General features: G+C 69.4%; 5 protein-coding genes across 6 annotated transcripts; 3 read left to right on the top strand and 2 right to left on the bottom strand.

Annotated features, from left to right (window-relative positions):
• Positions 1 to 13: 13 nt before the first annotated feature.
• Positions 14 to 2,290, bottom strand: MED29 (mediator complex subunit 29). Its single transcript, XM_064437405.1, has 4 exons — positions 1,992 to 2,290; positions 1,214 to 1,272; positions 872 to 956; positions 14 to 371 (listed from the first exon to the last, which is right to left on the bottom strand). Exons 1-4 carry the CDS (start codon positions 2,235 to 2,237, stop codon positions 144 to 146), a joined length of 618 nt encoding a protein of 205 aa, XP_064293475.1. The 5' UTR covers positions 2,238 to 2,290; the 3' UTR covers positions 14 to 143.
• On the top strand, positions 2,235 to 7,241 carry PAF1 (PAF1 homolog, Paf1/RNA polymerase II complex component). Its single transcript, XM_064437404.1, has 14 exons — positions 2,235 to 2,424; positions 3,035 to 3,064; positions 3,206 to 3,298; positions 3,748 to 3,869; positions 4,132 to 4,198; positions 4,314 to 4,415; positions 4,522 to 4,627; positions 4,736 to 4,804; positions 5,046 to 5,149; positions 5,231 to 5,347; positions 5,634 to 5,762; positions 6,254 to 6,359; positions 6,478 to 6,565; positions 6,661 to 7,241. The coding sequence occupies exons 1-14, from the start codon at positions 2,375 to 2,377 to the stop codon at positions 7,053 to 7,055; spliced, it is 1,578 nt and encodes a 525-aa protein (XP_064293474.1). The 5' UTR covers positions 2,235 to 2,374; the 3' UTR covers positions 7,056 to 7,241.
• SAMD4B (sterile alpha motif domain containing 4B) lies at positions 7,149 to 14,167 on the bottom strand. Of its 2 annotated transcripts, XM_064437402.1 has the most exons (13): positions 14,065 to 14,167; positions 12,933 to 13,358; positions 11,753 to 12,205; positions 11,058 to 11,309; positions 10,856 to 10,965; positions 10,667 to 10,753; positions 10,099 to 10,339; positions 9,870 to 9,955; positions 9,660 to 9,778; positions 9,138 to 9,333; positions 8,336 to 8,453; positions 8,148 to 8,231; positions 7,149 to 7,910 (listed from the first exon to the last, which is right to left on the bottom strand). In XM_064437402.1, the coding sequence occupies exons 2-13, from the start codon at positions 13,126 to 13,128 to the stop codon at positions 7,882 to 7,884; spliced, it is 1,971 nt and encodes a 656-aa protein (XP_064293472.1). In that variant the 5' UTR covers positions 13,129 to 13,358; positions 14,065 to 14,167; the 3' UTR covers positions 7,149 to 7,881. The 2 variants fall into 2 exon arrangements, with proteins under 2 accessions (XP_064293472.1, XP_064293473.1); XM_064437403.1 differs by lacking the exon at positions 8,336 to 8,453.
• Positions 14,168 to 15,677: 1,510 nt separating this feature from the next.
• Positions 15,678 to 24,727, top strand: LRFN1 (leucine rich repeat and fibronectin type III domain containing 1). The gene is made up of 4 exons (XM_064437354.1): positions 15,678 to 16,412; positions 18,659 to 18,706; positions 19,706 to 21,052; positions 23,067 to 24,727. Exons 3-4 carry the CDS (start codon positions 19,728 to 19,730, stop codon positions 23,641 to 23,643), a joined length of 1,902 nt encoding a protein of 633 aa, XP_064293424.1. The 5' UTR covers positions 15,678 to 16,412; positions 18,659 to 18,706; positions 19,706 to 19,727; the 3' UTR covers positions 23,644 to 24,727.
• Positions 24,728 to 25,638: 911 nt separating this feature from the next.
• SYCN (syncollin) lies at positions 25,639 to 26,417 on the top strand. Its single transcript, XM_064437429.1, has 2 exons — positions 25,639 to 26,092; positions 26,143 to 26,417. Exon 1 carries the CDS (start codon positions 25,644 to 25,646, stop codon positions 26,040 to 26,042), a length of 399 nt encoding a protein of 132 aa, XP_064293499.1. The 5' UTR covers positions 25,639 to 25,643; the 3' UTR covers positions 26,043 to 26,092; positions 26,143 to 26,417.
• The last annotated feature ends 347 nt before the right edge of the window (positions 26,418 to 26,764 follow it).

The raw sequence follows: 26,764 nt of genomic DNA, 5'->3' as shown, positions 1-26,764 counted from the left end.
CCACCGCGGGTGTCAGCCCCCCAAAACCCCAGCCCCCCATATCCATGCTCAGGCCCTCCCAAAACCCTTTATATCTGCCCTCAGCCCCCCACGGGAGGCTTCGGGGGGGGGTCCATGACCCCCAAGGGGTCCCCCCCAAACACTTAGGGCCCCCCCGGGGGGGGCAACTTGCCCGTGATCTTGTTGGCCCCCTCCAGCAGGGCATTGTGGATGTCCTTGGCACCGGCGATCTGGGCCTTGATGAGGGGCAGGTACTGGGTGTAGGGGAGGGTCTCGCCTGCCCCCCCCTCGCCTTTGGGGGCCGCCGGCACCAGGGCCGGGGCGTGCTTGGCGCTGTCAAAGCTCTGCGAGAGGCACTCGTGGGCCAGGCGCTGTGGGGGGCGGGACACAGGGGGGTCACTGGGGTGGGAACAGCCAAGGGAACAAGATTGGGGGGTGGGAATGGGGTGGGGATGGGGGCATGGTGGTGCCAAGGGGTGGGGGTTTAGGGGGGCACCAGTGCCACTGGGAGTGTGGGGACAACACTGGGGGGTTTACAGGAAGGACAGGGACATGGGGGTGGGGTCACTTTAGGGGGGCAACAGCAGAGGGGACAAGATTGGGAGGGGGTGAGAGTGGGGCTGGGGGCGTGGTGGTGCCAAGGGGTGGGGGTTTAGGGGGGCACCAGTGCCACTGGGAGTGTGGGGACCACACCGGGGGTGTCATGGGGGGGTGGGGGGGTCACTGGGGGAATGACAGCAGGGGGAGAAGACTTGGGGGGCAGGGATGGGGCTAGGGGCATGGCAGTGCCAAGGGGTGGGGGTTTAGGGAGACACCAATGCCACTGGGGGTGTGGGGCCCATGCTGGGGGGTCCCGGGGGTGGTCACTCACAAGGCAGAGCTCCAGCTGGTCGCAGAGGGCGTAAAACTCCTCTAGGCTCTTGTCGAAGCGCTGCAGGGCCCCGTCGGCGCTCTTCCTGCGGGGGGGGAGCACCCTCACTGCCACTGCTGCCCCCCGGGGGGGTGGTCTGGGGGACACTGGGAAGGGACTGGGGGGCTGCAGCAGGGAATGGGAGGCAGTGGAGGAGCACCAGGGGGTGCTGGGATGGCGCTGGGAGGAACTGGGAAGGCATTGGGGGGTACTGGAGAGCACTGGGAAGGTATTGTGGGGTACTGGGATGGAGCTGTGGGGCACTGGGAAGGCACTGGGGCATACTGGGGGATGGTCACTCACTGCCCGTTGTCGATGCTGGAGTTCTGCACCAGGTTCTGCGCTGCCACTTTCATCAGGGTCTGCGGGGGGTGGGGAAGGGCATCAGGGCGGGACATGCAGACCCCCCCAGCTCCCACCACGGCCCCACACTTGTCATCAGTTGTGGGGACTCATTTACTGGGGGGGGACACTCTGGGACACCACCCCCACCCTCAATCATTAGGGCAGGGAGCCGCCCAGGACCCCCATTACCAGCACAAGGACCCCCTAGGACCCCCCAAACAAGGGCATGGGGACAGGGACCCCCCCCAGGACCCCCATTACCAGCACAGGGACCCCCCAGACAAGGACATTGGTACAGGACCCCCATTACCAGCACAAGGACCCCCTAGGACCCCCCAAACAAGGGCATGGGGACAGGGACCCCCCCCCCAGGACCCCCATTACCAGCACAGGGACCCCCCAGACAAGGACATTGGTACAGGACCCCCATTACCAGCACAAGGACCCCCTAGGACCCCCCAAACAAGGGCATGGGGACAGGGACCCCCCCCCAGGACCCCCATTACCAGCACAGGGAGCCCCAACACCCAGGGGGACCCTCCCTGCCAGTGCCGGCCCCGCCCCGTCCCAACACCACGCCTCCCCGGTAGCAGACCCCGCCCCGGCGCTGACAAGCCCCGCCCTCTCCCGGCGGTAAGCCACGCCCCCATGCCGGGAATAGCCTGTCCACCGCGTCAGGCCTCACCCCCCCGCCGGCGGCAGGCCCCGCCCCGTGTCTGCGGCAGGCCCCGCCCACCTGCAGGCTCTCTTTCAGCTGGGGGATGAGGAGGCGGAACCGCTGCACCGGGTCGAAGTCCTGCGCCTGCGCGGCCGCCACCTGCGCCGGCAGCGGCGGCCCCGGGGCCTGCCCCGGACCCGGCGGCTGACCCGGACCCGGCCCGGCGGCGGCGGGCAGAGCCGGCGGCGGCGCGGGGGCGGCGGGAGGTCCCGGGCCCGGCCCCGCGCCCGACCCCGTCGGGGGCGGCTGCGGCGGCGCCGCCATTTCCCGGGCGCGCGCCTGGCTTCCGCTCCCGTCCGGCCCCGCGCGCCGAGAAGTGACGTCAGGGTGGGGGGTCCTGGCGCCGGCCGGAAGCAGCTGCCCCGCGCGGTGCCTGCGGAGGGCCCGGGGCCGGCCCCACCATGGCTCCCACCATCCAGACGCAGGCGCAGCGGGAGGAGCCGGGCCACAGGTGCGGCGTCGTCACGGGCCTGGCGTCATGGCGGGCGCCGTGGCGTCACGGGGCGGAGGCGGGGCCGCGGGTCGGGGGGGGGGAGCCGGGCCGTCTGGGTCCCCTCGTGATGTCACTCCCCCCGGGGAGCGCGTGAACCTGGCTGTCCTGACGTCATAACGCACGTGGGGGGTTGGGGGTCCGTGACAACGGGGTCCTCTTATGGCGTCACAGAACATGTGGGGGGCTTGGGGGTCCCAGGCACCTGCGTGACATCCTGATCTCATAGCGCACAGAAGGGGAGGGGGCTCCCCTCGTGACGTCACACAAGGGGGGAGGGCGGCGGGTGTAAGCCTGGGTCCCTTTCTGACGTCATAGCTAACATAGGGGGTGACTCGGGGTGTTGGGGTACCCTCATGATGTCATAGTGTACATGGTGAGGATTGGGGGGTCTGTGTGCCTGGGTCTTCTCATGACATCATAGTGCAGGGGTGGGGATTGCCTCATGACATCATAGTGAGGGTGGGGGTGGTCCTGGATGCTGGGGTCCCCTGATGATGTCACAGCACACACCGGGGGGGCGGGGCACCCGCACGCCAGGGTCCCCCTGCTCCCCTCCCCCTCCCCACAGGCCCAGCTCCCACCGGACGTTGCCGGAGAGGTGAGTGGGGGGCAGAGCCTGGGGGGGCTTATGCTGCCCCCCAGTCCTGTGGGTCCCCCCTGTGTTTTGGGGCCCCACGACCCCACTGTGTTCGGGGGCCCCCCTGTATTCAGGGGCCCCCTGACACCCCCGGCCCCCCAGGTCGGGTGTGGTCTGTCGGGTCAAGTACTGCAACAGCCTCCCTGACATCCCCTTCGACCCCAAGTTCATCACGTACCCCTTCGACCAGAACCGGTACGGGGGGGCGGGGGGAGGAGGGGCGGCTCAGGGGGTAGCCCCTCCCCCCCCGTACCCCAATTTGGACCATAAAACGGGGCAGCAGGGGCATTTTGGGGGCTTTCCCCTGGGTTTGGGCAGTGCATGGGGGGACAGGGAGAGGTTTGGGGGGCTGGGGTCCCGTCTGGTTCCCACAGCACAAAGGGGGGGTGGGGGCGTTTGGTGGGGCTGGCGTACTTTGGGGGTTCACTCAGCACTGGGGGAGGGATTTGGGGGGGACTGGTGTGTTTTGAACCCCCCTGGTTTGGTGGGGCGTTTGGGCAGAGGTGGGTTTTTTGAGGGGTGTGTTTTGGGGCTTTGTGGGGTCTTTTAGGAGGAAGTGGGGTTTTTTGGGGTGGTTTGGGGGGGGTTGGGGTTTTTGGGGGGCCTTTTGGGGTGCCTGGACGTGTCGTTCCTCCCCCCCCCAGGTTTGTGCAGTACAAGGCAACATCACTGGAGAAGCAGCACAAGCACGACCTGCTGACAGAGCCCGACCTGGGCGTCACCATCGACCTCATCAACCCTGACACCTACCGCATCGACCCCAGCGGTGGGGCACCAGGGGGACCCCGAAGCTGGGGGGAACACCCCGAATTTGGGGGGGAGCCCAGATTTGAGGGGGGTACCCATGGAGGGCGGCACATCCACCCAAGGGCTGAGGGATACCCTGGAAGCTCCCCAAGGGGCTGAGCTTCCAGTAAGGGTTGGGGGGAGATTGGGGGGGATCCCAACACTGGGGGTGACCCCAACAGTGGGAGGGGAACCCCAAAATTGGGAGGGGAAGCTAAATTTTTCCTTCCACACACCCACAGTGCTTCTGGACCCGGCAGATGAGAAGCTGCTGGAGGAGGAGATCCAGGCACCAACAAGCTCAAAGAGGTAATGACACGCGGGGGGTGGGGGCGGGGAGCACCCCTAAACTGGCTGGGGGGGGCACACGGCACCCCCAAACCCCGGGGGGCCCCCCACATCACGCCACACCCACCCCCCCCAGGTCACAGCAACACGCCAAGGTGGTGCCGTGGATGCGCAAGACCGAGTACATCTCCACCGAGTTCAACCGCTACGGCGTCTCCAACGAGAAACCCGAGGTCAAGTGAGTCTGGGGGGTCCCAGGGGGGTCCAGGGGGGTGGTCCTGGTGTGGGGATGCAGCCCCCTGCCCCCCCCTTACCCCCCCGTGTCTGTGCCCACCCCCCGCCAGGATCGGCGTCTCGGTGAAGCAGCAGTTCACGGAGGAAGAGATCTACAAAGACCGTGACAGCCAGATCGCTGCCATTGAGAAAACCTTCGAGGATGCCCAGAAAGCGGTGAGGGGGCGGATGACGGGATATTTGGGGTCCCCCCGGGATATTTGGGGACCCCCTGGGATTTTGGGGTCGCACGCACAGCCCTGACACCTTCCTCTGCCCCCCCAGATCACGCAGCATTACAGCAAGCCCCGCGTCACCCCCGTCGAGGTCATGCCTGTCTTCCCCGACTTCAAGGTAAGGGGGACACTTTGGGGTCCCCCTCGGCAGGGTGGGGGCACACGTTGGGGACCCCGCAATGAGGGGGGGGCTACACCCCAAATCCCCCCCCACCCCCTGACATTGTCCTGCAGGGGTAGTTGGGAGGGCAGTAGGCAGTTTTGGGGGCAGAACGGTGGTTCAAGGTCTGGGGGGTGGGCATGTTGCCCCCCCAACACCCCTTTTTATGCCCCCAACACCCCCTTTTTTGTCCCCCCAGATGTGGATCAACCCTTGCGCCCAAGTCATCTTCGACTCAGACCCGGCGCCCAAGGACACGAGCGGCCCGGCTGCGCTGGAGATGATGTCCCAGGCCATGATCAGGTGCTGGGGGGGCACATTTTGGGGGGCGGGGGGGTGCCTCCTCCCCTCCCTGCACCCCCTTTAACCCCTTCCTGCCCACAGGGGGATGATGGACGAGGAGGGGAACCAGTTCGTGGCCTATTTCTTGCCGGTGGAGGAGACGCTGCGCAAGCGAAAGCGAGACCAGGAGGAGGAGATGGATTACGCCCCCGAGGATGTGTATGGGGGGGTCCTCTGCATCCGGGGGGGGGGGCCTTATACATCCGAGGGAGTCCTATATAGCTGGGTGGGGGGCCCGCATAGCTCAGAGGGTCTCGTATAGCTTGAGGGGGGGCCACGGGGAGCCGGTTGCAGGGATCCCCCGGCTCTGTGGAGGACAATCTGAGGGCCTGGCAGAGCCCATTAGGTTTTGGGGGGCTGCTTTGGCAGGTGTGTGGGGGGGATTTGGGAGGGGGAGGGTCTTCCCAGCCCCCCCCCACCCCCCGGTGCCCTCCCCCCCGCCCAGATACGACTACAAGATCGCCCGGGAGTACAACTGGAACGTGAAGAACAAGGCCAGCAAGGGCTACGAGGAGAATTACTTCTTCATCTTCCGTGAGGGCGACGGCGTCTACTACAACGAGCTGGAGACCAGGTGGGGCTGGTGGGGGCACTGGGAGGCGCTGGGCGGCCCCCCCCCTTCAAATAAAGGGGGCACGGGGGGGTGTTCCCCTTCCCTGGGGGCTCTTTGGAGGTCCCTGGGCGGGGGGTGGGGGAGCCGGTGGTGCCGGGAGGGTCCTGCTGGGGTTGGTGGGAGGGGTCCTAAGGGGTGCTTGAGCCCCCCACCACCTGCCAGGACAGTGGGGGGGTGGGTGTTGCAGGGGGTCTAGGGTGGGTTCCTGGGGGTTCACAGGGGATCTGGGGGTGGGGGGGGGTGTCTCTGGGGTCATGGGGGTTCACAGGGGAGTGGGGGGTTCACTGGGGGTTGGGAAGGGTCAGGAGAAGTCTAGGGGTGTTTCCTGGGAGGCAGGAGCAGTCTGGGGGGGTTCCCTGGGAGGCAGGAGGGATCGGGGTGGGGGGTCCTGGGGAGTTGGGAGGGCCCTGGGGGGCTCCCGGGGTGCCTGACCCCCCAGTTCCCCCCCCCAGGGTGCGGCTGAGCAAGCGGCGGGCCCGGGCGGGGGTGCAGTCGGGCACCAACGCGGTGCTGGTGGTGAAACACCGCGACATGAACGAGAAGGAGCTGGAGGCCCAGGTACAGCTGCGGGGGGGGGGGGGTATTGGGGACCCCCCACCCCCTTCTCCTGCCCACCCCGGGGCATGCGGGGACCCCGGTGTCCTGCTGACACACCCCCTTGCCCACCCCCACCAAGGAAGCACGGCGGGCGCAGCTGGAGAACCACGAGCCCGAGGAAGAGGAGGAGGAGGAGATGGAGGCTGAGAAGGAGGCGGCCGGATCAGGTTGGGGGGGGTCCTGGGTCTGGGGGGGGGCTGTACCCCCCTGGGGCCGGCGGTACAGCGTGGGGCCCCCCCCAATCTCTCCCCCTCCCTTCTAGATGAAGAGCGTGAAAAGGGCAGCGAGAGCGAGGGCGGGGGGAGCGGCGAGGAGGAGGAGGCCGAAGGCTCCGGGAGCAGCAGCGAGCAGGGAGGTTCGGCCCGCAGCGAGGAGGAGGATGAGGCCGAAGATGAAGAGGAGGATGAGGAAGGCAGAGGGGGCCGGCGGGCTGGCAGCGATGCCGCCCGGGCCGCTCGTGACCAGGAGGAGATCTTCGGTAGCGACAACGATGAGGAAGAGGAAGAAGAGGAGGAGGAGGAAGAATCGGAGGCGGGGGGAAGCGAGGGGGGTCCCCCCCGCAGCCCCCGCCTCAGCCCCAGTGAGGCCTCAGAGGAGGAGGATGAGGAGGAAGAGGAAGAGAGCGCCAGCGACGCCTCCGACTCCTCCAGCGACTGACGGGGGGATTCTCCAGCAGCTCATAGTGAGGTTGAACCTGGACCCATCGCCCCCGTCCCCATTTTGGGGCAAAAAAAAGCACTTTGGGTCCACTTGGGTTTGTTTTTTTTCTCTTTATTAACGTAGTCATGGTTACCAGCCATAGTCATAACAAAAGTTATTCATAATAAAATGTATCTAAAATAACGTTTCTATCTTGAAGGGCCGCGGCGCTACGTGTACAAAGGGGGGGGGGGCCTGTACCGACGGGGAGGGGGGTCCCGGGGCGTTCCCCCACCCCGGGGGGTGTCAACATGTACCTAAATTTGGGGTGTGCCCCCCCTGGGGGTGGACAGGGTGACACCCCCCCCCCCGGGGGGCTAAAACCGAAAATAATATTAATAATAATAATATAATAATAAAGTGGAAAAAAAAAAAACACAGAGAAAAACCCAACAAAAACCCAGGATTCGGGGATTATTAAAAATGGTGAAAACACAACAAATCCCTCCCCACCCCCCTCCATCCCCCCCAAAATAAAGAGGGGCCGGGAGAGCCCCGCCCCCGTGCGCAGCCCCTGTAGTGTCATCGCGGCCCCCCGCCCCCTCCCCCCCCCCCAAGCGAGGTCATCAGCCTCAGGAGCCCCTCCCTCGCGGGGGTCCCGGTGCCCCTCCCCCCGGCCTGGGGGAGGGGGGACAGGGGGGTTAAACCGCACCCCCCACTTATTTTAGGGTACCCCCCCGCGGGGGGGGGCCGGTGGGGGTGACTGGTCATGGAGGGGGTGCCCCCCCGGCAGAGGGGGTGTTAAGGGTGTGGCCCCCCCGATTTGGGGAGGGGGGCGGCGCCATCAGATGGTGGAGGTCTTGTCTGTGCCATCTGCGGGGGGGTTGGGGGGGCCGGTGTCAGGGGGGGCACCGTGTCCCCCCACGGTGTCCCTGTGCCTTTGTGCCCCGCCCCGCCGTATCTCCGGGCACCCCCCGCCCCATGTCCCCCCGTGTCATCCCCACACCCCTGTGCCCCCCCGCGCCCCTGTGCCCCCCGTGTTACCCCCGTGCCCCCCCATATCCCCGTGCCCCCCCATGTGCCCCCCAAGTCCCCCCGCGCCCCCCTCACCGCCCAGCGCGTGCTCCGTCATGCTCAGGCACAGCGACTCCAGCGTGGGGTTGATCTCCAGGTCAGTGCCGGGGAGGGGACACTCTGGGGCGACACTCAGGGTGAGGGGGGGGGGCCCCAGGCACCCTGTCCCCCCCTCCCAGACCCCCCCAGACCCTCCTGGGGGGGTCCCGGCCCCCCATACCTACCCTGGGGGAAGGCGAGCAGGGCCTGGGGCGAGGTGTGGACGGGCAGCGAGTGGGTGCGCTGCACCGCGCTGCGGCTCCCCGGGGAGCCCCCGGCCCCCCCACTGCCGAACCACAGGCTCTGGGGGGGGGGGCGACAGGGTCTTTGTTACGGGGGGGTGCCGGCATCCAGGAGGGTCCCCCCAAAATAAGACCCCCAGGATCTGGGACCCCCATTTCCCCCCATGGGGATCCCAGGGTGAAGGAGTAGCCCCAAAGGATCCCAGCGTCTGCCCCCCCAAAACAGCACCCCCCAAGTTCACCCAGACACCCCAACAAACAGCAGCCCCCCCCAGTCCCCAAGGACCCCCACACCTGCCCCCCCAATGCCCAGGGACCCCCACACCTGCCCCCCCAACCCCCAGGATCCCCCCCAATGCCAAGGACCCCCACACCCGCCCCCCCAACCCCCAGGATCCCCCCCAAAGCGCAGGGATCCGACACCCGCCCCCCCAACCCCCAGGATCCCCCCCAATGCCCAGGGACCCCCACACCTGCCCCCCTCAACCCCCAGGATCCCCCCCAATGCCCAAGGACCCCCACATCTCATCTGCCCCCCACAACCATAGGACCCCTCCCAATACCCGGGGACCCCAACTTCTGCCCCCCACCCCCCCACCTCCATATCCCCAGGGATCCCAGCGTATGAACCCCCCCCAAATCCCGTAGGACCCCAGCATCCGCCCCACCCATGCCCCGACCCTCCCCAAATCCCCACAGACCCCCAGAACCCCCAAAGGAGCCCACATCCATCCCTGTGACCCACCTGGCGTCCCTGGGCGCCGAGGGGGGGTCCACCGAGGGGGGGCCGGGGGGCAGGGGCCCCCCCAGCAGGCCCCAGCAGCCCCAGGCGGGCAGGGGGCAGCGGGCGGGGGGGCAACGCGAAGGGGCGCTGCCCCCGCCGCCCCCCCGCCCCCCCCACAGAGCCAGCTATGGGGAGCGAGTTGGAGCCGAAGGCCCAGCTGGGGGAGGACACAGCGGGGATCAGGGTGGTACTGGCACCCCCCAGATCCCCTGCAGGTCACCCAGAGTCCCCCCCGGGGGAAAATGAGGCACCCCAACCCTTCGGCAGGGGGGCAATGGGACAAACTGGGGCAGGAGGGTGCCCTGCGCGAGGCTGAGACCCCCTCACACCCTGCCAAACTGGGGGGGGGGGGGGGAGCAGAAGTTGGGCACAGTGGGGGAAATCAGGCCCCTGGGGGGAGCAAAGAGCCCCAAGAGGAAACAGGTGCAGGGTGTGACTGGGGGTGCCGGAGACCCCCCGGGCCCTCCCCAGACCCCCACCTACCCCTTGGCGGGCCGATAGCCCTGGCTGTCGAGCGGCACCTTCTTGGGGAAGGTGCGGAGCAGCTTCAGGACCTGCTGCTTCCAGGAGAGGAGCCTCTTCTTCTGCGTCTCCGTGAACGCCTGGGGGGACACAAACACGGGGGGGTGGGGGGCGTCAGCAGGGGACACACGGCCCTGCAGCCCCCCCAGTCCCCCCCAGTCCCTGCCCTACCTCGTGGCTCAGGCACTTCTCGAGGAGCTGGAGGTAACTGGTGATGTTCTCCTCGTCCGGCCGCGACACCAGCAGCTGGGTGCACACTGAGGGGGGGGTCAGGGAGGAGCCCAGGCGTCCGGGCACCCTGAGCCCCCCGCCCAGCACCCTGATACCCCTCCCTCAGCACCCCAGGACCTCCCCCCCCCCCCCCCCCCCCCCCCCCCCAAAAAAAAAGTGGGTGTCTCACCTTTGCCCATGACACGGGTGAACTGCCCCGGGATGTCCCCGTCGGGGACAGGGGCGGCGGGGGCTTCGGCGTCGGCGGTTGGGTGGGGGGTGAAGGCGTCGGCAGCCCCCGGGGGGGCCCCATCGGGGGTGCCATTGGAGGGGGGGGCAGCCGGGGGGGGCCGGAAGGCCTTGATGGGGGTCACCATGATCTGCTGGAGCTCCTGCAGTGCCGTCCACAGGTTGCCCCCCTCCAGGATGTCCTGCGGGGGACCAGGGACACGTAGGACAGGGCGGGGGACATGGGGACCTTGGGGGGGGATCAGGGGACATCCCCCCCCAGCTCTAGGGACAGCCTGTGCCACCCCTGGGGACATGAGGGGGCAAGGGTGCCGGCCCTCAGGATGCAGAAAGGGACCAGGGCCACCCCACTCCACCTGCGGGGACCCCAGGGCCACTCCATCCACCCCTGGGGACCCCAGGGCCACGCCATCCACCCCTGGGGACCCCAGGGCCACGCCATCCACCCCTGGGGACCCCAGGGCCACCCCATCCACCCCTGGGGACCCCAGGGCCACCCCCGGGCCCACCTTCTCCAGCGCCCTGAGGACACTCTGCCGCTCCCGCAGCTTCTGGATGCTCAGGGCGATCTTGTGCCGCGCACCCTTGGTGACGTTCTGTGGGGACAAGGGAGGGACAGGCGGGATGGGGGGTCGTCCCCTCATCCACGGGTGGCAGGGACAGGGAGCAGGGGACACCAGGGGACCCTGCCGTCTCACCTGCGACTCGAGGTGATGCTCCGTCAGAGTCATCATCTCCTCGTACGTCATTTGGGAGAAGAGCGCCGCGTACTTGTGCAGCCGCAGGCTCTTCAGCCAGGAGGGGACATCTTTGGGGGGGGAACACGGTGGCAGCCGTGAGGTGGTGGGTCCCCACGGCCCCCCCCCCCCCGGCGCCACCCACGTCTGCCCTGTCCCCCACCTTTCATGCCGCTGCCGTCCTCCTGGAAGGTGTTGCGGCCTCCGGCCGGCTCCTCAGTCTGCTCGCTGCCCGAGGAGGCCACGCTGCTCTGGGGCGAGAGGGGCGCGTGGTCCCCGAATGGGGGGCGGGGGGGGACGGGGACAGCGGGCTCGTCACCACCCCCTGGCCACTCGCCCCCCCCTCCCTGGGGGCTGCCGGGCACCAGCGAGAGGGAGCGCTTCAGCGGGCTGGGGTGCAGCTGGCAGGGCAGAGCTGTGGGGAGCAGGGGGTCAGGGGGTGCCCAGACGCCAGGATCCCCTCCGCACGACCCTCCCCCAGCCCAAGTCCTCTGCGGCCACCTGGGTCCCCCTCCAGACCCTTAATGTGCCCCCCCGGTCCCCCCCTCAGACCTTAATGTCTCCCCCAGGTCCCTATGCCCCCTACCTGTCTTCCCCCCAACCCCATCAGCGCCCCCATGCCCCCCCCCAGCCCCCCAGATCCCCTCCCCAGACACCAAGATGTCTCCCCCCGACCTCTCCAAGTCCTTCTTCAGCACTTAATGTCCCTCCAACACCTCCCCAACCCTTACCGTCCCCCCACGGTCCCTCCTCAGCCCCCTCCGGACCCCTCCCTGCCCCCCCCCCCCCCCCCCAAGTCACTCCTCAGCCATCAGTGTCACCCCCGGGCCCCTTCCCACCCCCCTGGGCCCCACTCACCCGCTCCCCCCAGGCCGTTGCCGCTGGCGGGGGGGTGGAAGGGCGGGTGCCCGTTCTCCCGGGGCGCCGCCTCGGGCCAGGCCGGCCCCAGCTCGGGGGCTGCGTGCTCAGGCCACTCGTGGGGAGGTTGCGGCCGTCGAGGGGCGTCGGGGCGGGGGGGTCGCGCCGGGGGGCCGCTGCCGCCGGCCAAACGCTCCTCCAGGTGGCCCAGCCAGAGGGCCAAGGCGCTGCGGTCGTCCAGGGTGGTGGCGGGGTGGATGAGGGCGTAGGAGAGGAGCTGCCGGCTCTCCTCCACGCAGCGGTTGCTCTCAATGGCGTATGCCAGGATCTTCTGCAGCCGCTTCATGTACTCGGCCTTGGCGGCAGCGTTCCCCGGCTGCAGGAGCGGGAGGTGGGCCAGGAGCAGGGCCACCGCCGCCTCTGCCGGCTCCTGCGGCCACTGGCTGATGGCGGCTGCGGGGTGGGAAAGCGGTGAGGGGGGTGTCGGTGCCACCGCACCGCCCGGGGGGATGCACCGAGGAGGGGATGAGGCTGCGTCCCACGTGTAATCGCCTCGTTGGGATGTGGGGGAGGATTTTGGGGGCAATGGAGCTAAACCACGCCGCTTTGGGCTGGAAATGGGGGAGCAAAACTCGCCAGGGGCAAACATAGGGGGTTAAAATTGGGGACAAACTCCCTCAGTTTTCCCTAAGGAAGACGGGAGCCCCATGAGCCCCCGCAGCCGTCCAGGAACACACAGGGAGAACCCCCCACCTCCCCAGGACTGCAGGAAGGGACCCCAGAGGTACCTGGGGACAAAGGGGTTACCCCAGGCTGAGGCAGGGAGCCCTGCCAGGCACCCAGGCTGCTTTTGGGGTCTCTGTAAAGCTTCCACAGGGCACCCAGGACCACATGGGGAGCCCCTGGGGGGGGATGATGGACAGAGACCCACCACATGTGGTGAGAGCCCTTGGGGGCTCCGCAGGGTCCCCAGGGAGCCCACCTGCCCACCCAGGGAGCCCATCCATCCACCCAGGGAGCCCCACGGGTCCCTGCAGAGCCCACCTACCCAACCAGGGAACCCACCCGTCCATCTGGGGAGTTCCTGGGCTCCCTGCAGAGCCCACCTGCCCAGCCCAGAAACCCCAAGGGTCACCACAGAGCCCCCATCCACCCGGGGAACCCCACCACCGTGCCTCACCAGCACTGTTGGCCTCGGCCTCGAGGAGGTGGATGTCGGTGCAGTCGGCCAGCGAGTGCTCGAGGCAGAGCTGGAGGAAGCGGGCCTGCGTGCGGGTGACACGCTTCAGCAGCGAGAGCAGGGCCACCGTCTGCTCACACTCATTCCAGCCCTTGAACCACCCCGCCACGATCCCCACCTGATCCCGGAACATCATGGCGGTGCCGGGGGGGCTGAGGGCGGTGGGGAGGGGGAGACGCGGGGCCCAGCCGTGCCCCCCCCCCTCACATGGCGGCGATGCGGCGGCCGCAGTGGGGGCCCCTGCGGGGCCTGGATGAGGAGTCAGTGCCCCCCCGGGCCAGGGCGGGCATGGGGGGGGGGCACGAGGCCCGGACGGCTCAGGCCGGGCCCCCCGGCTGCGTTCCCGCGGGAGAGGCCCACTGATCCCTGCGGAGAGAGAGAGGAGACGGGGCAGCGTCAGGGCCAGGGACCCTCCGCGGGGAGCCCCCCACCCGGCGGGGACGGGCACACGCCCCCCAGCACCGGGAGCGCCTCAGGGTGCCGGTTCAGCCCCGCCAGCGCAGCCAGGACCCCCGGGAGCCCCGCCCCCCGTCCCGAGCCCCGAGGATGGGACCCCCTGCCCCGTCCGCGGAGACACGGCCTCCGCCGGGAGGAGCGCGGAACCCGCCGCATCGCCCGCCCGGGGCCCGGCCCGACGCCCCGGCGGAGGGGAGCGGACGAGCGGACGGGGAGCAGCCAGCGGGGCGGCGCGCCCGGGCGCGGGGGTATCCCCGGGCCCTTCGGCGCCCTCCCGGCGGGCGGAGCGGCCACAGCCGGGCGCGGGGCGCCGCCGGGGAGAGCAGAGGGGCCGGGCCGGGGCGGGGGCACCGGGGCGGGGCGGGGGCGCCGGGGCAGGGCGGGCGGGTGGTGCCGGTACGGGGCGGGATGGGGGTGTGCTGGTCAGGGCCCGGCCGGGGAGGCCGCGCCGGGGGCGGCCCAGGCCCGGCGGCCGCGGGGAGGGGCCGGGGGGTCGGGGCCGGGGGGTCGGGGCTGGGGCGGGGCGCGGGGCGGGGCGCGGGGCGGGGCGCGGGGGCGCGGCGGGGCGCGGCGGGGCGCGGCGGGGCCCGGGGTCGCCCCTCCCCCCCCAACTCACCGCCGCCGCCGCCGCCGCACTCGGAGGCGCCCGTCGCCGCCGCGCAACGTCAGCGCGCACAGCACGCAGGGTGCGTCACGGCGCCACTGCGCATGCCCCCGCCGCCGCGCCCCGCCCCTTCCGCCACCCGCAAAGCCGCAGCCAATGAGAGGGCAGCAGGGTGGGACCGCCGCTTCCGGCGGCGAGTTGTCCGCCTCTGGCGTCTCTGTCCCGGCTCGCTATTGGACCGCAGCGCTGCCAATGGGAGCGCGGGGGCGGGCCGCGCGGCATCGCGTGGGACGGGGAGGAGGCAAGCGCCGCAGCGCGGCCACGCCCCTTTGCGCCGGCCACGCCCCCTCCCGCCACGTCCCTCCGAGACCACGCCCTCTAACAGCACACACCCATCTCTGGACCTAGACCACGCCCCATCTCTTGGGCCACGCCCCCGGATTCATCCTGCCCCGTAGGGGCGGGGCTTGAGGAGGTGGGACCTTTAGGGTGGGGCGTGGGCGTGGCCTATGGGCGGGGCTGTGGGGCCGTGACTCGGGGGCCCCAAGCGCAGGGTGCATGGCCCTGGTCCCCAGTGCGTCCCCAGTGCTCCTGGTGTCCCCCAGTGTGTCCCCAGTGCCCTCAGTATCCCCCAGTGTCTCCAGCGTGGCCCCAGTGGCCCCAGCTTGTGTCCCCCAGCGTCCCCCAGTGTGGCCCCAGTGTCTCCAGCCCATGTCCCCCAGTGCCACCAGTGTCCCCCAGTATGTCCTCAGTGTGCCCCAGTGTGTCCCAGTGCCCCCAGTGTGTCCCTCAGTGCCCCCAGTGTGCCTCCAGCGTCCCTAGTGGGCCCCCAGTGTTTCCAGTGTTCCTCAGTTCCCCCAGTGGGTCCCCAGCCCATGTCCCCCAGTGTCCCCAGCCCATGTCCCCCAACATCCCCAGTGTTCCCAGTGTCCCCAGCTCATGTCCCCAGTGTCCCCAGTGTCCCCCAGTGTGCCCAGCCCATCTGTCCAGTGTCCCCAGTGTCCCCAGCCCATGTTCCCCAACATCCCCCAGTGTCCCCAGTGTCCCCAGCCCATGTCCCCAGTGTCCCCAGTCCGTGTCCCCAGTGTCCCCAGCCCATGTCCCCCCGTGTCCCCAGTGTCCCCAGCACCCCGTCTCCTCCAGCCCGTGCCTGCTGTCCCCAACGGCTCCGGCCGCGCATCCCCCGTGCCCCAGCGCGTCCCTGGCCTCTGGTGCACGTGTGCTCCCAGGGGACAGGGAGAGGGACAGAGGGACAGAGGGACGGACGGAGGGAGATATGGACAGACGGAGGGAGGGAAGGAGGGATGGACAGAAAGAGGAATGAAGGGATGGATAGATGGAGGGAGGGCAGGAAGGACAGACAGACAGAGGGAGGGATGGAGGGAGGGAAGGACAGACAGATGGAGGGAGGGAAGGATAGACAGGTGGAGGGAGGGATGGAGGGAGGGCCGGAAGGACAGACAGACAGAGGGAGGGGGGGAGGGAGGGACAGACAGGCGGAGGGAGGGATGGAGGACGTGATGGAGGGATGGACAGACAGACGGAGGGATGGAAGGAGGGAGGGAGGGAGGGAGAGAGGGAGGGAGGGAAGGACAGACAGACGGAGGGAGGGAGGGCCGAGGGCTGGGGGCAGACAGACGGACGTGGACAGGGGCCGACGGACAGAGGGACCGGTGTCTCCCGGCCCCGCCGGTGCGGGGCAGCAGAGCCCGTCCCGCCCCTCCGTGGGTCCGTCCGCGGGTCGGTGGGTCCGTCCGCGGGTCGGTGGGCCCGTCCGTGGGTCGGTGGGCCCGCCCGCCGGCCCCGCCCCGCCCCGCCCCACCCCGCCCCGCCCCGCCCCGCCCCGGCGGCTCTGCGGCTCCGAGCGGCGGCGGCGGCCTGTGCCGGCGGGACCGGGGCTGCACCGGCACCGCCACCCGCACCGGGGCCGCCCCGCCGCCATCCCGGGGCCGCCCCCCCGCGCCGCACGCGCCCCGCCGCCATCAGCCCGGGCCGGCGTCCCGGTGCCCGCCCCCGGCATCCCGGTGCCCCCCCCCCCGGCATCCCGGTACCCCCCCCCCGGCATCCCAGTACCCGCCCCCGGCATCCCGGTGCCTCCATCCCGGCATCCCGGTATCCCCACCCCAGCATCCCGGCGCTCCCCCACCCCGGTACCGGCATCCCCCCACCCCATCGCCCCTCCCCAACCCCGCTACAACCGGTCCCGGTCCCCCCCCACCCCCGTTCCCTGTGCTCCCTCCCACCGCCCATGGCCCCCCGGCGGGGCGAGGCCTGACCGGGCCCGGTGCCCCCCCCCCGCCCCGGGCCGGTGCCGGGCTCGGAGCCGTGATGGGAGCGTCCGTGGGCTGAGCCCCCCCCAGGTACCGGGGGGCTTCGGCGGGGGGGGGGGGGGGCGGATACCGGGGGCCGGGGTACGGGGGGGCGGTTCCGGGGGGGGCACCGGAGGGGTGGTTACCGGAGGGTGGGGGGTGGTTACCGGTGGGGTGCACCGGGGGGCGGTCCCTGGGTTGTGCTCTCCTGTACTGGCGCTGTACTGGGCCATACTGGGCTGTGCAGTTCTGTACGGGGTCTGTACTGGGTCTGTACTGGGTCTTTACTGGGCCATACTGGGCTGTGCAGTCCTGTACTGGGTCTGTACTGGGTCTGTACTGGGCCATACTGGGCTGTGCAGTCCTGTACTGGCCTGTACTGGGTCTGTACTGGGCCATACTGGGCTGTGCAGTTCTGTACGGGGTCTGTACTGGGTCTGTACTGGCCTGTACTGGGCCATACTGGGCTGTGCAGTCCTGTACTGGGTCTGTACTGGGTCTGTACTGGGCCATACTGGGCTGTGCAGTTCTGTACAGGGTCTGTACTGGGTCTGTACTGGGCCATACTGGGCTGTGCAGTCCTGTACTGGGTCTGTACTGGGTCTGTACTGGGCCATACTGGGCTGTGCAGTCCTGTATGGGTCTGTACTGGGTCTGTACTGGGCCATACTGGGCTGTGCAGTCCTGTATGGGTCTGTACTGGGTCTGTACTGGGCCTGTACTGGGCTGTGCAGTGCTGTACTGGGCCATACTGGGCTGTGCAGTCCTGTACTGGGTCTGTACTGGGCCATACTGGGCTGTGCAGTTCTGTACGGGGTCTGTACTGGCCTGTACTGGGCTGTGCAGTTCTGTACGGGGTCTGTACTGGGTCTGTGCTGGGCTGTACTGGGCTGTGCAGTCCTGTATGGGTCTGTACTGGGCTGTACTGGGCTGTGCAGTCCTGTACGGGGTCTGTACTGGGTCTGTGCTGGGCTGTACTGGGCTGTGCAGTCCTGTACTGGGTCTGTACTGGGCCATACTGGGCTGTGCAGTTCTGTACGGGGTCTGTACTGGGTCTGTACTGGGCTGTACTGGGCTGTGCAGTTCTGTACGGGGTCTGTACTGGGTCTGTACTGGGCCATACTGGGCTGTGCAGTCCTGTACTGGGTCTGTACTGGGCCATACTGGGCTGTGCAGTTCTGTACGGGGTCTGTACTGGGTCTGTACTGGGCCGTACTGGGCTGTGCAGTGCTGCACTGGCCCGTACTGGGTCTGTGCTGGGCCTGTGCTGGGCTGTGCGGTCTTATACTGGTCTGTACTGGGCCATACTGGGCTGTGCAGTCCTGTACTGGGGCTGTACTGGGTCTGTACTGGGTTGTGCAGTCCCGTACTGGACTGTACTGGGCCATACTGGGCTGTGCCGTCCTGTACAGGTCTGTGCTGGGTCTGTGCTGAGCTTTGCGGTCTTGTACTGGTCTTTACTGGGCCATACTGGGCTGTGGAGTCCTGTACTGGTCTGTACTGGGCTGTGTGGTCCCATAAGGATCTGTACTGGTCCATAATGGGCTGTGCAGTCCCATATTGGTCTCTACTGGGCCATACTGTGCTGGGCTGTCCCATACTGGTTTGTACTGGGCCGTACTGGACCATGCAGTCCTGTACTGGGACATACTGGGCCACATTGGTCTGTACTGGGCCGTGCTGGCCTGTACTGGGCTGTGCTGAGCCATACTGGCCTGTACTGGGCTGTGCTGAGCCATACTGGACTGTACTGCTCATACATACTGGGATATACTGGGCTGTGTTGGTTTGTACTGGCTTGTACTGGTCCATACTGGTCTGGTCTGGACCATACTGATCCATACTGTCCCGTATTGTGTTCTACTGGGCTGTCCTGGGCTGTCCTGGCTTATACTGGCCTATACTGGGCTGTGCTGGGCTGTTCCGGACCTTACTGGGCCATGCTGGGCCGTCCTTGGCCATACTGGGCTATGCTGGCCCATACTGGGTTGTACTGGTCCTTACTGGGATATACTGGCTTGTACTGGTCCACGCTGGGCTGTGCAGCCTGCATTGGCTCCTACTGGGCCGTACTGGGCCATACTGGGCTGTGCTGGGCCTTATTAGACTGTAACGGGCCATATGGGCTATTATCAGGCGATACTGGGCTGTATTGGCCTAGACTGGTTTGTACTGTAACTTTGCTGGGCTGTACTGGGCTGTACTGGGCTGTACTGGGCTGTGTGCAGCTGTACACAGCCGAACTGGTCCGTACTGGTGGGTACTGGTCCGTACTGGCCCATCCCCTGTCCCCACAGGCCCCGCGGCAACGCCCGGACGGGACCGACATGGAGCCCTGAGAGGAGGTAACAGGATCACACGGGATCACACGGGGTCACACGGGATCACACGGGGTCACACGGGATCACACGGGATCTCATGGGGCACACGGGATCACACGGGATCACACGGGATCTTGTGGGATCACACGGGATCTCATGGGGCACGTGGGATCACACGGTATTTTGTGGGGCACATGGGATCACGTGGAATCACACAGGATCTCCCTGGATCTCATGGGACACATGGGGCTACATGGGGATCTCACGGGGCACGTCGGATCACATGGAATCAAATGGGATCTCCCTGGATTGAATGGGATCACTGGGATCACGCAGGGACACACAGGATCACATGGGATCTGATGGGGCACATGGGATCACGAGGCATCACATGGGATCTCTGTGGATCTCATGGGACGTAAGGGACCACACGGGATCACACGGGATCTCCCTGGATCACATGGGACACACGGGATCACATGGGACAGGTGGGATCACACGGGACCTCATGGGTCACATAGGATCACATGGAATAACACGGGGTCTCCCTGGATCTCATGGGATCACATGGGATCTCCCTGGATCTCCCGGGACACACGGAATAACACGGGGTCTCCCTGGATCTCATGGGATCACATGGGATCTCCCTGGATCTCATGGGACACACGGAATAACACGGGATCTCCCTGGATCTCATGGGATCACATGGGATCTCCCTGGATCTCATGGGACACACGGAATAACATGGGGTCTCCCGGGATCTCATGGGATCACACGGAATAACACGGGATCTCCCGGGATCTCATGGGATCACACGGGATCTCATTGCTCCCAGGGGACCGGCAGGGGGAATCCCCCCGCCGCATCGATCCAGCCCTGCCCCGGGCCCGGATCCTGCCCCCTCCCCCAGCACGATCCCACCCCCCTGGGCCCGATCCCGCCCATGGGCCCGATCCCGCCCCCCCGGCCTGACCCTGTGTCCCGTTCCCCCCCCTCCCCCCCCCCCCCCCCCCCCCCCCGCAGGCGCCGCCGGGGCCGGCGGAGGATGGCGAAGCTGCTGGTGCCCCTGGTGATGCTGGGGGCGGTGGCGGGGTCCCACCGCTGCCCCCCCCGCTGCCTCTGCCCGGCGGCCGCCCCCAACCCCACCCTGCTCTGCGCCCGCACCGGCCTCCTGGCCGTGCCCCCCACCCTGGACCGCGCCGCCGTGGAGCTGCGTCTGGCCGACAACTTCATCGGCGCCGTGGGACGCGCCGACTTCGCCAACATGAGCAGCCTCGTCCACCTCACGCTCTCCCGCAACGGGCTGCGCCGGCTGGCGCCCGGCGCCTTCGCCGACCTCCGCGCCCTCCGCGCCCTCCACCTGGACGGCAACCGGCTGCCGGCGCTGAGCGGGGCGCAGCTGCGGGGCCTGGCCAGCCTCCGCCACCTCATCTTGGCCAACAACCAGCTGGCCGCCATCGAGCCCGCCGCCTTCGCCGCCTTCGCCGCCACGGTGGAGGACCTCGATCTCTCCCACAACAACTTGCCGGCCTTGCCGTGGGAGGCGGTGGCCGGCATGGCCAGTTTGGCCACCCTCACCTTGGATCACAACCTCCTGGAGCGGGTCCCCGCCGGGGCGGTGGCGCGGTTACCCCGCTTGGCGCGGCTGGACCTCACCGCCAACCGCTTACGGGCGCTGCCGCCGGTGCCGGGACCGCCGGGCCCCAGTTTGGCGGCGGGAGGGAACCCTTTGCATTGCAACTGCGAGCTGCTCTGGCTGCGCCGCTTGGCGCGGCCGGGCCGGTTGGAGAGCTGCGCCTCGCCGCCGCCGCTCGCCGGCCGCCTGCTCTGGGCCGTGCCGGAGGAGGAGCTGGCGTGCCGGGCGCCGGCCATCGCCGGGGCGGCCGCCGACCCCGCCGCCGTGTTGGAAGGCCAACCCTTACGGTTGGGTTGCGCCGCCGCCGGCGACCCGCCGCCGGCGCTGCATTGGTTGGGCCCCGACGGGCGGTTGGTGCAGAACGGGTCGCGCCGCGCCGTCCGCCCCGACGGCTCCCTGGAGCTGCGGGTGGCCACGCTCCGCGACCACGGCGCCTTCACCTGCGTCGCCTCCAACGCCGCCGGCGAGGCGGCCGCCCGGGTGCAGGTGGCCGTCCTGCCGCTGCCCGTCCCCCGCAGCGACGGGGACGGCGACGCCGAAGCCGGGCCCGGCCCTTCCGACATGGCCCGCGCCGGTGGCAACGAGTCGCGGGCGGCGGGCGAGCGGCGCATCGTGGCGGCCGAGCTGACGGCCTCCTCGGCGCGCATCCGCTGGCTGCCCCAGCGCCACGTCCCCGGCATCCGCATGTTCCAGATCCAGTACAACAGCTCCCTCGACGACTCCCTCGTCTACAGGTGGGTGCCCGCGGGGGGCTGCCGGGGCTCAGGGGGGGCTCTGAGGGGTCTGTGAGGGGATCCTGGGGGGCTCTGGGGGGTCTGTGAGGGGTCCTGGGGGGCTCTGAGGAGCTCTGAGGGGTCCTGGGGGACTCTGGAGGTCTGTGAGGGGATCCTGGGGGGCTCTGGGGGGTCTGTGAGGGGATCCTGGGGGGCTCTGAGGAGCTCTGAGGGGTCCTGGGGGACTCTGGAGGTCTGTGAGGGGATCCTGGGGGGCTCTGGGGGGTCTGTGAGGGGATCCTGGGGGGCTCTGGGGGGTCTGTGAGGGGTCCTGGGGGGCTCTGAGGGGTCCTGGGGGACTCTGGAGGTCTGTGAGGGGATCCTGGGGGGCTCTGGGGGGTCTGTGAGGGGATCCTGGGGGGCTCTGAGGAGCTCTGAGGGGTCCTGGGGGACTCGAGGTCTGTGAGGGGATCCTGGGGGGCTCTGGGGGGTCTGTGAGGGGATCCTGGGGGGCTCTGAGGAGCTCTGAGGGGTCCTGGGGGACTCTGGAGGTCTGTGAGGGGATCCTGGGGGGCTCTGGGGGGTCTGTGAGGGGATCCTGGGGGGCTCTGGGGGGTCTGTGAGGGGTCCTGGGGGGCTCTGAGGGGTCCTGGGGGACTCTGGAGGTCTGTGAGGGGATCCTGGGGGGCTCTGGGGGGTCTGTGAGGGGATCCTGGGGGGCTCTGAGGAGCTCTGAGGGGTCCTGGGGGACTCGAGGTCTGTGAGGGGATCCTGGGGGGCTCTGGGGGGTCTGTGAGGGGATCCTGGAGGGCTCTGGGGGGTCTGTGAGGGGTCCTGGGGGGCTCTGAGGAGCTCTGAGGGGTCCTGGGGGACTCTGGAGGTCTGTGAGGGGATCCTGGGGGGCTCTGTGGGCTCTGTGAGGGGATCCTGGGGGGCTCTGTGGAGCTCTGAGGGGTCCTGGGGGACTCTGGAGGTCTGTGAGGGGATCCTGGGGGGCTCTGGGGGGTCTGTGAGGGGATCCTGGGGGACTCTGGGGGGTCCTAGGGGCCTCTGGAGGTCTGTGAGGGGTCCTGTGGGGCTCTGGGGGGTCCTAGGGGCCTCTGGAGGTCTGTGAGGGGTGTTGGGGGGCTCTGTGGTGCTCTGGCAGTCTGTGAGGGGTCCTGGGGGGCATCTCTGAGGGGCTCTGGGGTGTCCTGGGGGGTCTGAGGGTCTGTGATGAGTCCTTGGTGTCTCTGAGGGGCTCTGAGGGGTCCTGGGGGGCTCTGGAGGTCTGTGAGGGATCCTGGGGGGCTCGGGGGGGTCCTTGGGGCCTCTGGGGGGGTCTGTGAGGGGTGTCGGGGCCTCTGTGGTGCTCTGAGGGTCTGTGAGGGGTCCTGGGGGGCTGCAGGGTGCGGGGTTCGGGTACATTTCCTCACATTGTGCCTGGCTGCAGAGGGGCACAGGGACGTTGTGGGGCTGGGTGGTGCTGCAGGGCTTTGCACAGCAGCCTGGGACGTTGCCTGGCATCGCACAGGGCCGTGGGGCATCGCACGGGGCCGTGGGGCATCGCACGGGGTTGTAGGGCATTGCACGGGGTTGTAGGGCATCGCACGGGGCCGTGGGGCATTGCACGGGGCCGTGGGGCATCGCACGGGGCCGTGGGGCATCGCACGGGGCCGTGGGGCATCGCATGGGGTTGTAGGGCATAGCACACGGCTGTGGGGCATTGCACGGTGCCGTGGGGCATTGCATGGTGCCATGGGGCATTGTGTGGGGCTGCAGGGCATAGCACATGGCTGTGGGGCATCGCACGGGGCCGTGGGGCATAGCACATGGCTGTGGGGCATCGTGTGGGGCTGCAGAGCATCGCACGGTGCCGTGGGGCATCGCACGGGGCCGCGGGGCATCGCGTGGGGCCGCGGGGCATCGCACGGCGCAGCGTGGCACCTCGTGGCACCCCGCGGCATCGCCCGGCAGCACGTGGAGCGGCGCGGCCTTGCCCGCCCGTGCCCCCCGCGTCGCCCCCCGCCCCCCAACCCGCTCCGTGCCCCCCCAGGCTGCTGCCGCCCTCCAGCCGGAGCTTCGTGCTGCGGGACCTGGCGGCGGGGCGCGAGTACGACCTCTGCGTCTCGGCGCTCTACGCCGAGGGGGCGACGGCGCTGCCCACCGCCCGCGCCCTCGGCTGCGTCCGCTTCGCCACGGCCGGGGGGGCCCCCGGCTGCGCCGCCCTCCCCCGACCCCATTTTTTGGGGGGCACCGTCATCATCGTCATCGGTGCCGCCATCGCCACCTCCGTCCTCGTCTTCATCCTCATCCTCACCGCCCGCTACAAGGCGGCGGCCGCCCGCCGTCCCCCCGCCGCCGTCGCCAGCGTCTGCTCTCAGACCAACGGCACCCACAGACCCCCGGAGCCGGAGCCGCCGCCGCCGCCGCCGCCCCCGGCCCTCCCGCCCCCGGCACCCATGGGTGCTGCCGGAGGGGGGGCGCGGGGGCTCTTCCCCAGCCACAGCTACCCGCGGCGCGCACGGACTCGGCGCCATGGCTCGCTGCCGCGCCTCGACCTGCCCGACGCGGCCCCCACCCTGCGCCCCTCCTTCGGCAGCACCCACTGGATGCTCGAGAGCACCGTCTAGGGGGGGCGGGGGGCGGCAGCACCCGTGGGTGCTCGGAGGCAGCCCCAGCGGGTCCCCGGCATCCCTGCGCACCCCCGGGTGCCTGAACGCACCCTTGGGTGCTCCTGGGTTCCTGAACGCAGCCTCGGGTGCTCCTGTGCACCGCTGGGTGCCTGGTGCACCCACGGGTGCCCGTACGCAGCCATGGCTGGTGGGATGCAGCCCCGGCACCCCTGGGTGGCTGCGAGCCCCCTCCCCCCCCGGGTGCTTGTGGGTGCCGTTGGGTGCCCGCACGCACCCCCGGGTGCCCCTCGAGGTCCCCGTGTGCACCCACGTGCCTCCCCGGGCACCCGCGTGCCCCCCCCCCCCCCGCCCCCCCATCGGTATCCATGTGCCCCCCACCGGGGCACCCGTATGCAACCCGGTATCTACCTGCCCCCCGTGGCACCCGCGTGGGCACCCCTGGGACGTGCGTGGGCGCCCCCGGGTTCTGCGTGGGGCACCCCGACGCGCGTGGGGCACCCCGACGGGGGATGCGCACCCTGGGACTTGTGCGTGCCCTGACAGGCGTGTGCCCCGACACGCGTGGGCGCCCCGACACGCGTGGGTGCCCCCGGCCTGCCCCCCGCCGCGGTGCCTTCGGCCGGGCCGGCGGCGGGGGGGCCCCGCACACGCCACTGACATGTCTGCACAGATGACACGAGAACCGCAGCCCCCCCCCCCCCCCCCCCCAAACCCTCCCGGGGGGGGCCCGGATGCCTGGGTCCCCCCGACCCCTCCCCCCGTCCCCCCCCCGTCCCCCCGCCTCGGCCCGGGGCCTCCTATCTGGCTGGTCTGGATAACCCCGCGGGGGTCGGCCCCCCCGGCCCCCCCACTTGCCCCTTGCCCCCCCATCACCCCCCCCAGCCCCGTTTGCCCCTTTAACCCCCCCCTCGCCCCATCAACCCCTTATTTGCCCCTTAACTCCCCCAGTTCTCCCCCCAGCCCTACCTGCCCCCCACCAGCCGCCCCCCCGGGCCCCCCCCCGGCCCGCTGCAGTGTTTAACACAAGTTTTTACATTAAAAACCTGTGCCCCCCCCGCCCGGGGCGATTAAACCTTTTGTGTGTGAAGAGGAGGGGGAGCCGCTCTGTCTGTGGGGGGGGGTCCGGGGGGGTCCTCTCTGCCTCGGGGGTGGGGTGTGTGTGTCCCCTCTGTCTGACGGGGGTTCCGGTAGGGGGTCTAGGGAGCCCCAGCCTCGTACGAGACCCTCGAGAACCCCACCACCCCCAGAAGAGGTAGCTCCCTGCATGCAAATGAGGCCATTAGTATGCTAATAAGCGAGGTGCCATTGGCTGAGGGGCGGGGGCGGGGCTATGCTAATGAGGGACGAGGTAATTAACCCCCACGCGGTTGCCGGGACACGGTTGCCGGGATACGGGGATGCAGTTGCCAGGAGACCGCCGGCCGCCCCCCCCCCAACGGCGCCATGGCAAGGGCGTGGCCCTGGGCTCATTAATATGCAAATAAGGGGCGGGGGTCGCCCCCCATCACCCCCCCGAGCCTCTGCTCACTCGGTCCCCCCGGCTAATTACCGCCCCTCATTTGCATACGGGGGACCCGGGCCCCCAGCCTGGCCTTGCCCCCCCCCCGCCTCAGTGTCCCCAAGGCCACGGCCGAGGCCACAGGGGTGGGAGGGGGCCAGGACACCTGGGCCCCTTCCCAGGGGGGCGGGGTGGAGGTCCCCAACACCTGGGTCCCCTCCCAGGCGGGAGGTCCCGGCGGGGGGTGGCCTGACACCGACACCCGGGTCCCTTCCCAGGGGGGAGGAGGAGGAGGACGGAGGTCCTGGGGGTGGGGCCTGGGCATCTGGGTCCCTTCCCAGGGGTGGGGGTCCCAGGCCTGGGCACCTGCGTCCTTTCCCGGGGTGGGGCTACACACCTCGGGGGGCCTGGACGCCTGGATCCCCACCCCCCACCCCCCCACCCCGTCCTTGGGCCCGGGTATATCTGGGCAGCGGCGGGGGCAGCGGGGGGGCGGGCGATGGCGGCGCTGGTGGTGGCGGTGCTGGCGGCGGCGGTGCTGGCGGGGGCCGAGGCGCAGTGCCCGGCCCCCTCCGCGCTGCGCACGGTCAACGGCACCCGCATCTGCGCCCAGCTCTACGCCGACAACAGCCCCTACTACAACGAGTGCTGCGCGGGGCCCGTCCTGGTGGTGGACCCCAACTCCGACGTCCCCTACATGCCCCACGGCTGGGCCGCCCGCACCTCCTCCTTGGTGGTGGGCACCCGCTGCGAGCTGACTGTCTGGTCTCGGGCCGGCAAGAAGGGGGCGAGCCGGCGTTTCACGAGCGGCGCGGTGCCGCGGTTGCAGGAGGTGCGTCGGGGGCTCTTCAGCAGCTGGGACGACGCCATCAGGGGCTACTACTGCAAGTGCAACTGAGGCGGGCGGCACGGGGCGGCGCAGGTCAACACCGGTCAACACCAGTCAACGTGAGTCAGCGTGAGTCAACGCGGGCCAACGCGAGTCAACGGGGGCCAAGACAAGCCAACGTGAGTCAACGCAGACCAACACAAGTCAAACTCGTTCAAGACAAGCCAACATGAGTCAATGTGGGCCGAGATGAGCCAACACAAGCCAAGGCGAATCAACGCGGGCCAAGACAAGTCATCGTGTGTCCACGCAGGTCACCGTGAGTCCACATGGGTCAAGGCTGACAGATGTGGGCTGACACGTGTTGACGTGGCAGTGCCACCTCCCTCCCGCCCCCCCCCCACCTCGCACAGCTCCGAACGCAGCCAATAAAGCCTGGAGGCCGCAGCAGCTCCTGCCTCGAGGGCGCTTTATTGGGGGCAAGCGGGGTGGGGTGGCAGGGACCCACCCCCGGGGCAGCTTTGGGCAGGGAAATGGGGGTCCCCATGACCATCACCGTGTGACCCCCCCTCCTCCTCCAAGCAGAGACCCGGCGGTGGGGGGGACGTGACGCCACGGGGGGTTCCCACACGCTCAGCCCCGGGTGGGTCGCGCACACGGGAAGACGCGCGCGTGTTCTGGACACGCGTCGCGCGCGCGTGTGGGCAGGTGCGCGCGCGCACACACGTGCGACCCTACACGCTGCCCGCCTCCGCCTGCACAGCCCCCACCCCCAAAAGAAGCGACATGGG

This window comes from Phalacrocorax carbo, chromosome 31, assembly GCF_963921805.1.
Source record: "Phalacrocorax carbo chromosome 31, bPhaCar2.1, whole genome shotgun sequence".
Taxonomy (NCBI): domain Eukaryota; kingdom Metazoa; phylum Chordata; class Aves; order Suliformes; family Phalacrocoracidae; genus Phalacrocorax; species Phalacrocorax carbo.
Note: the sequence above shows the minus strand (reverse complement) of the source record. Positions and strands in the feature narration are given on the sequence as shown.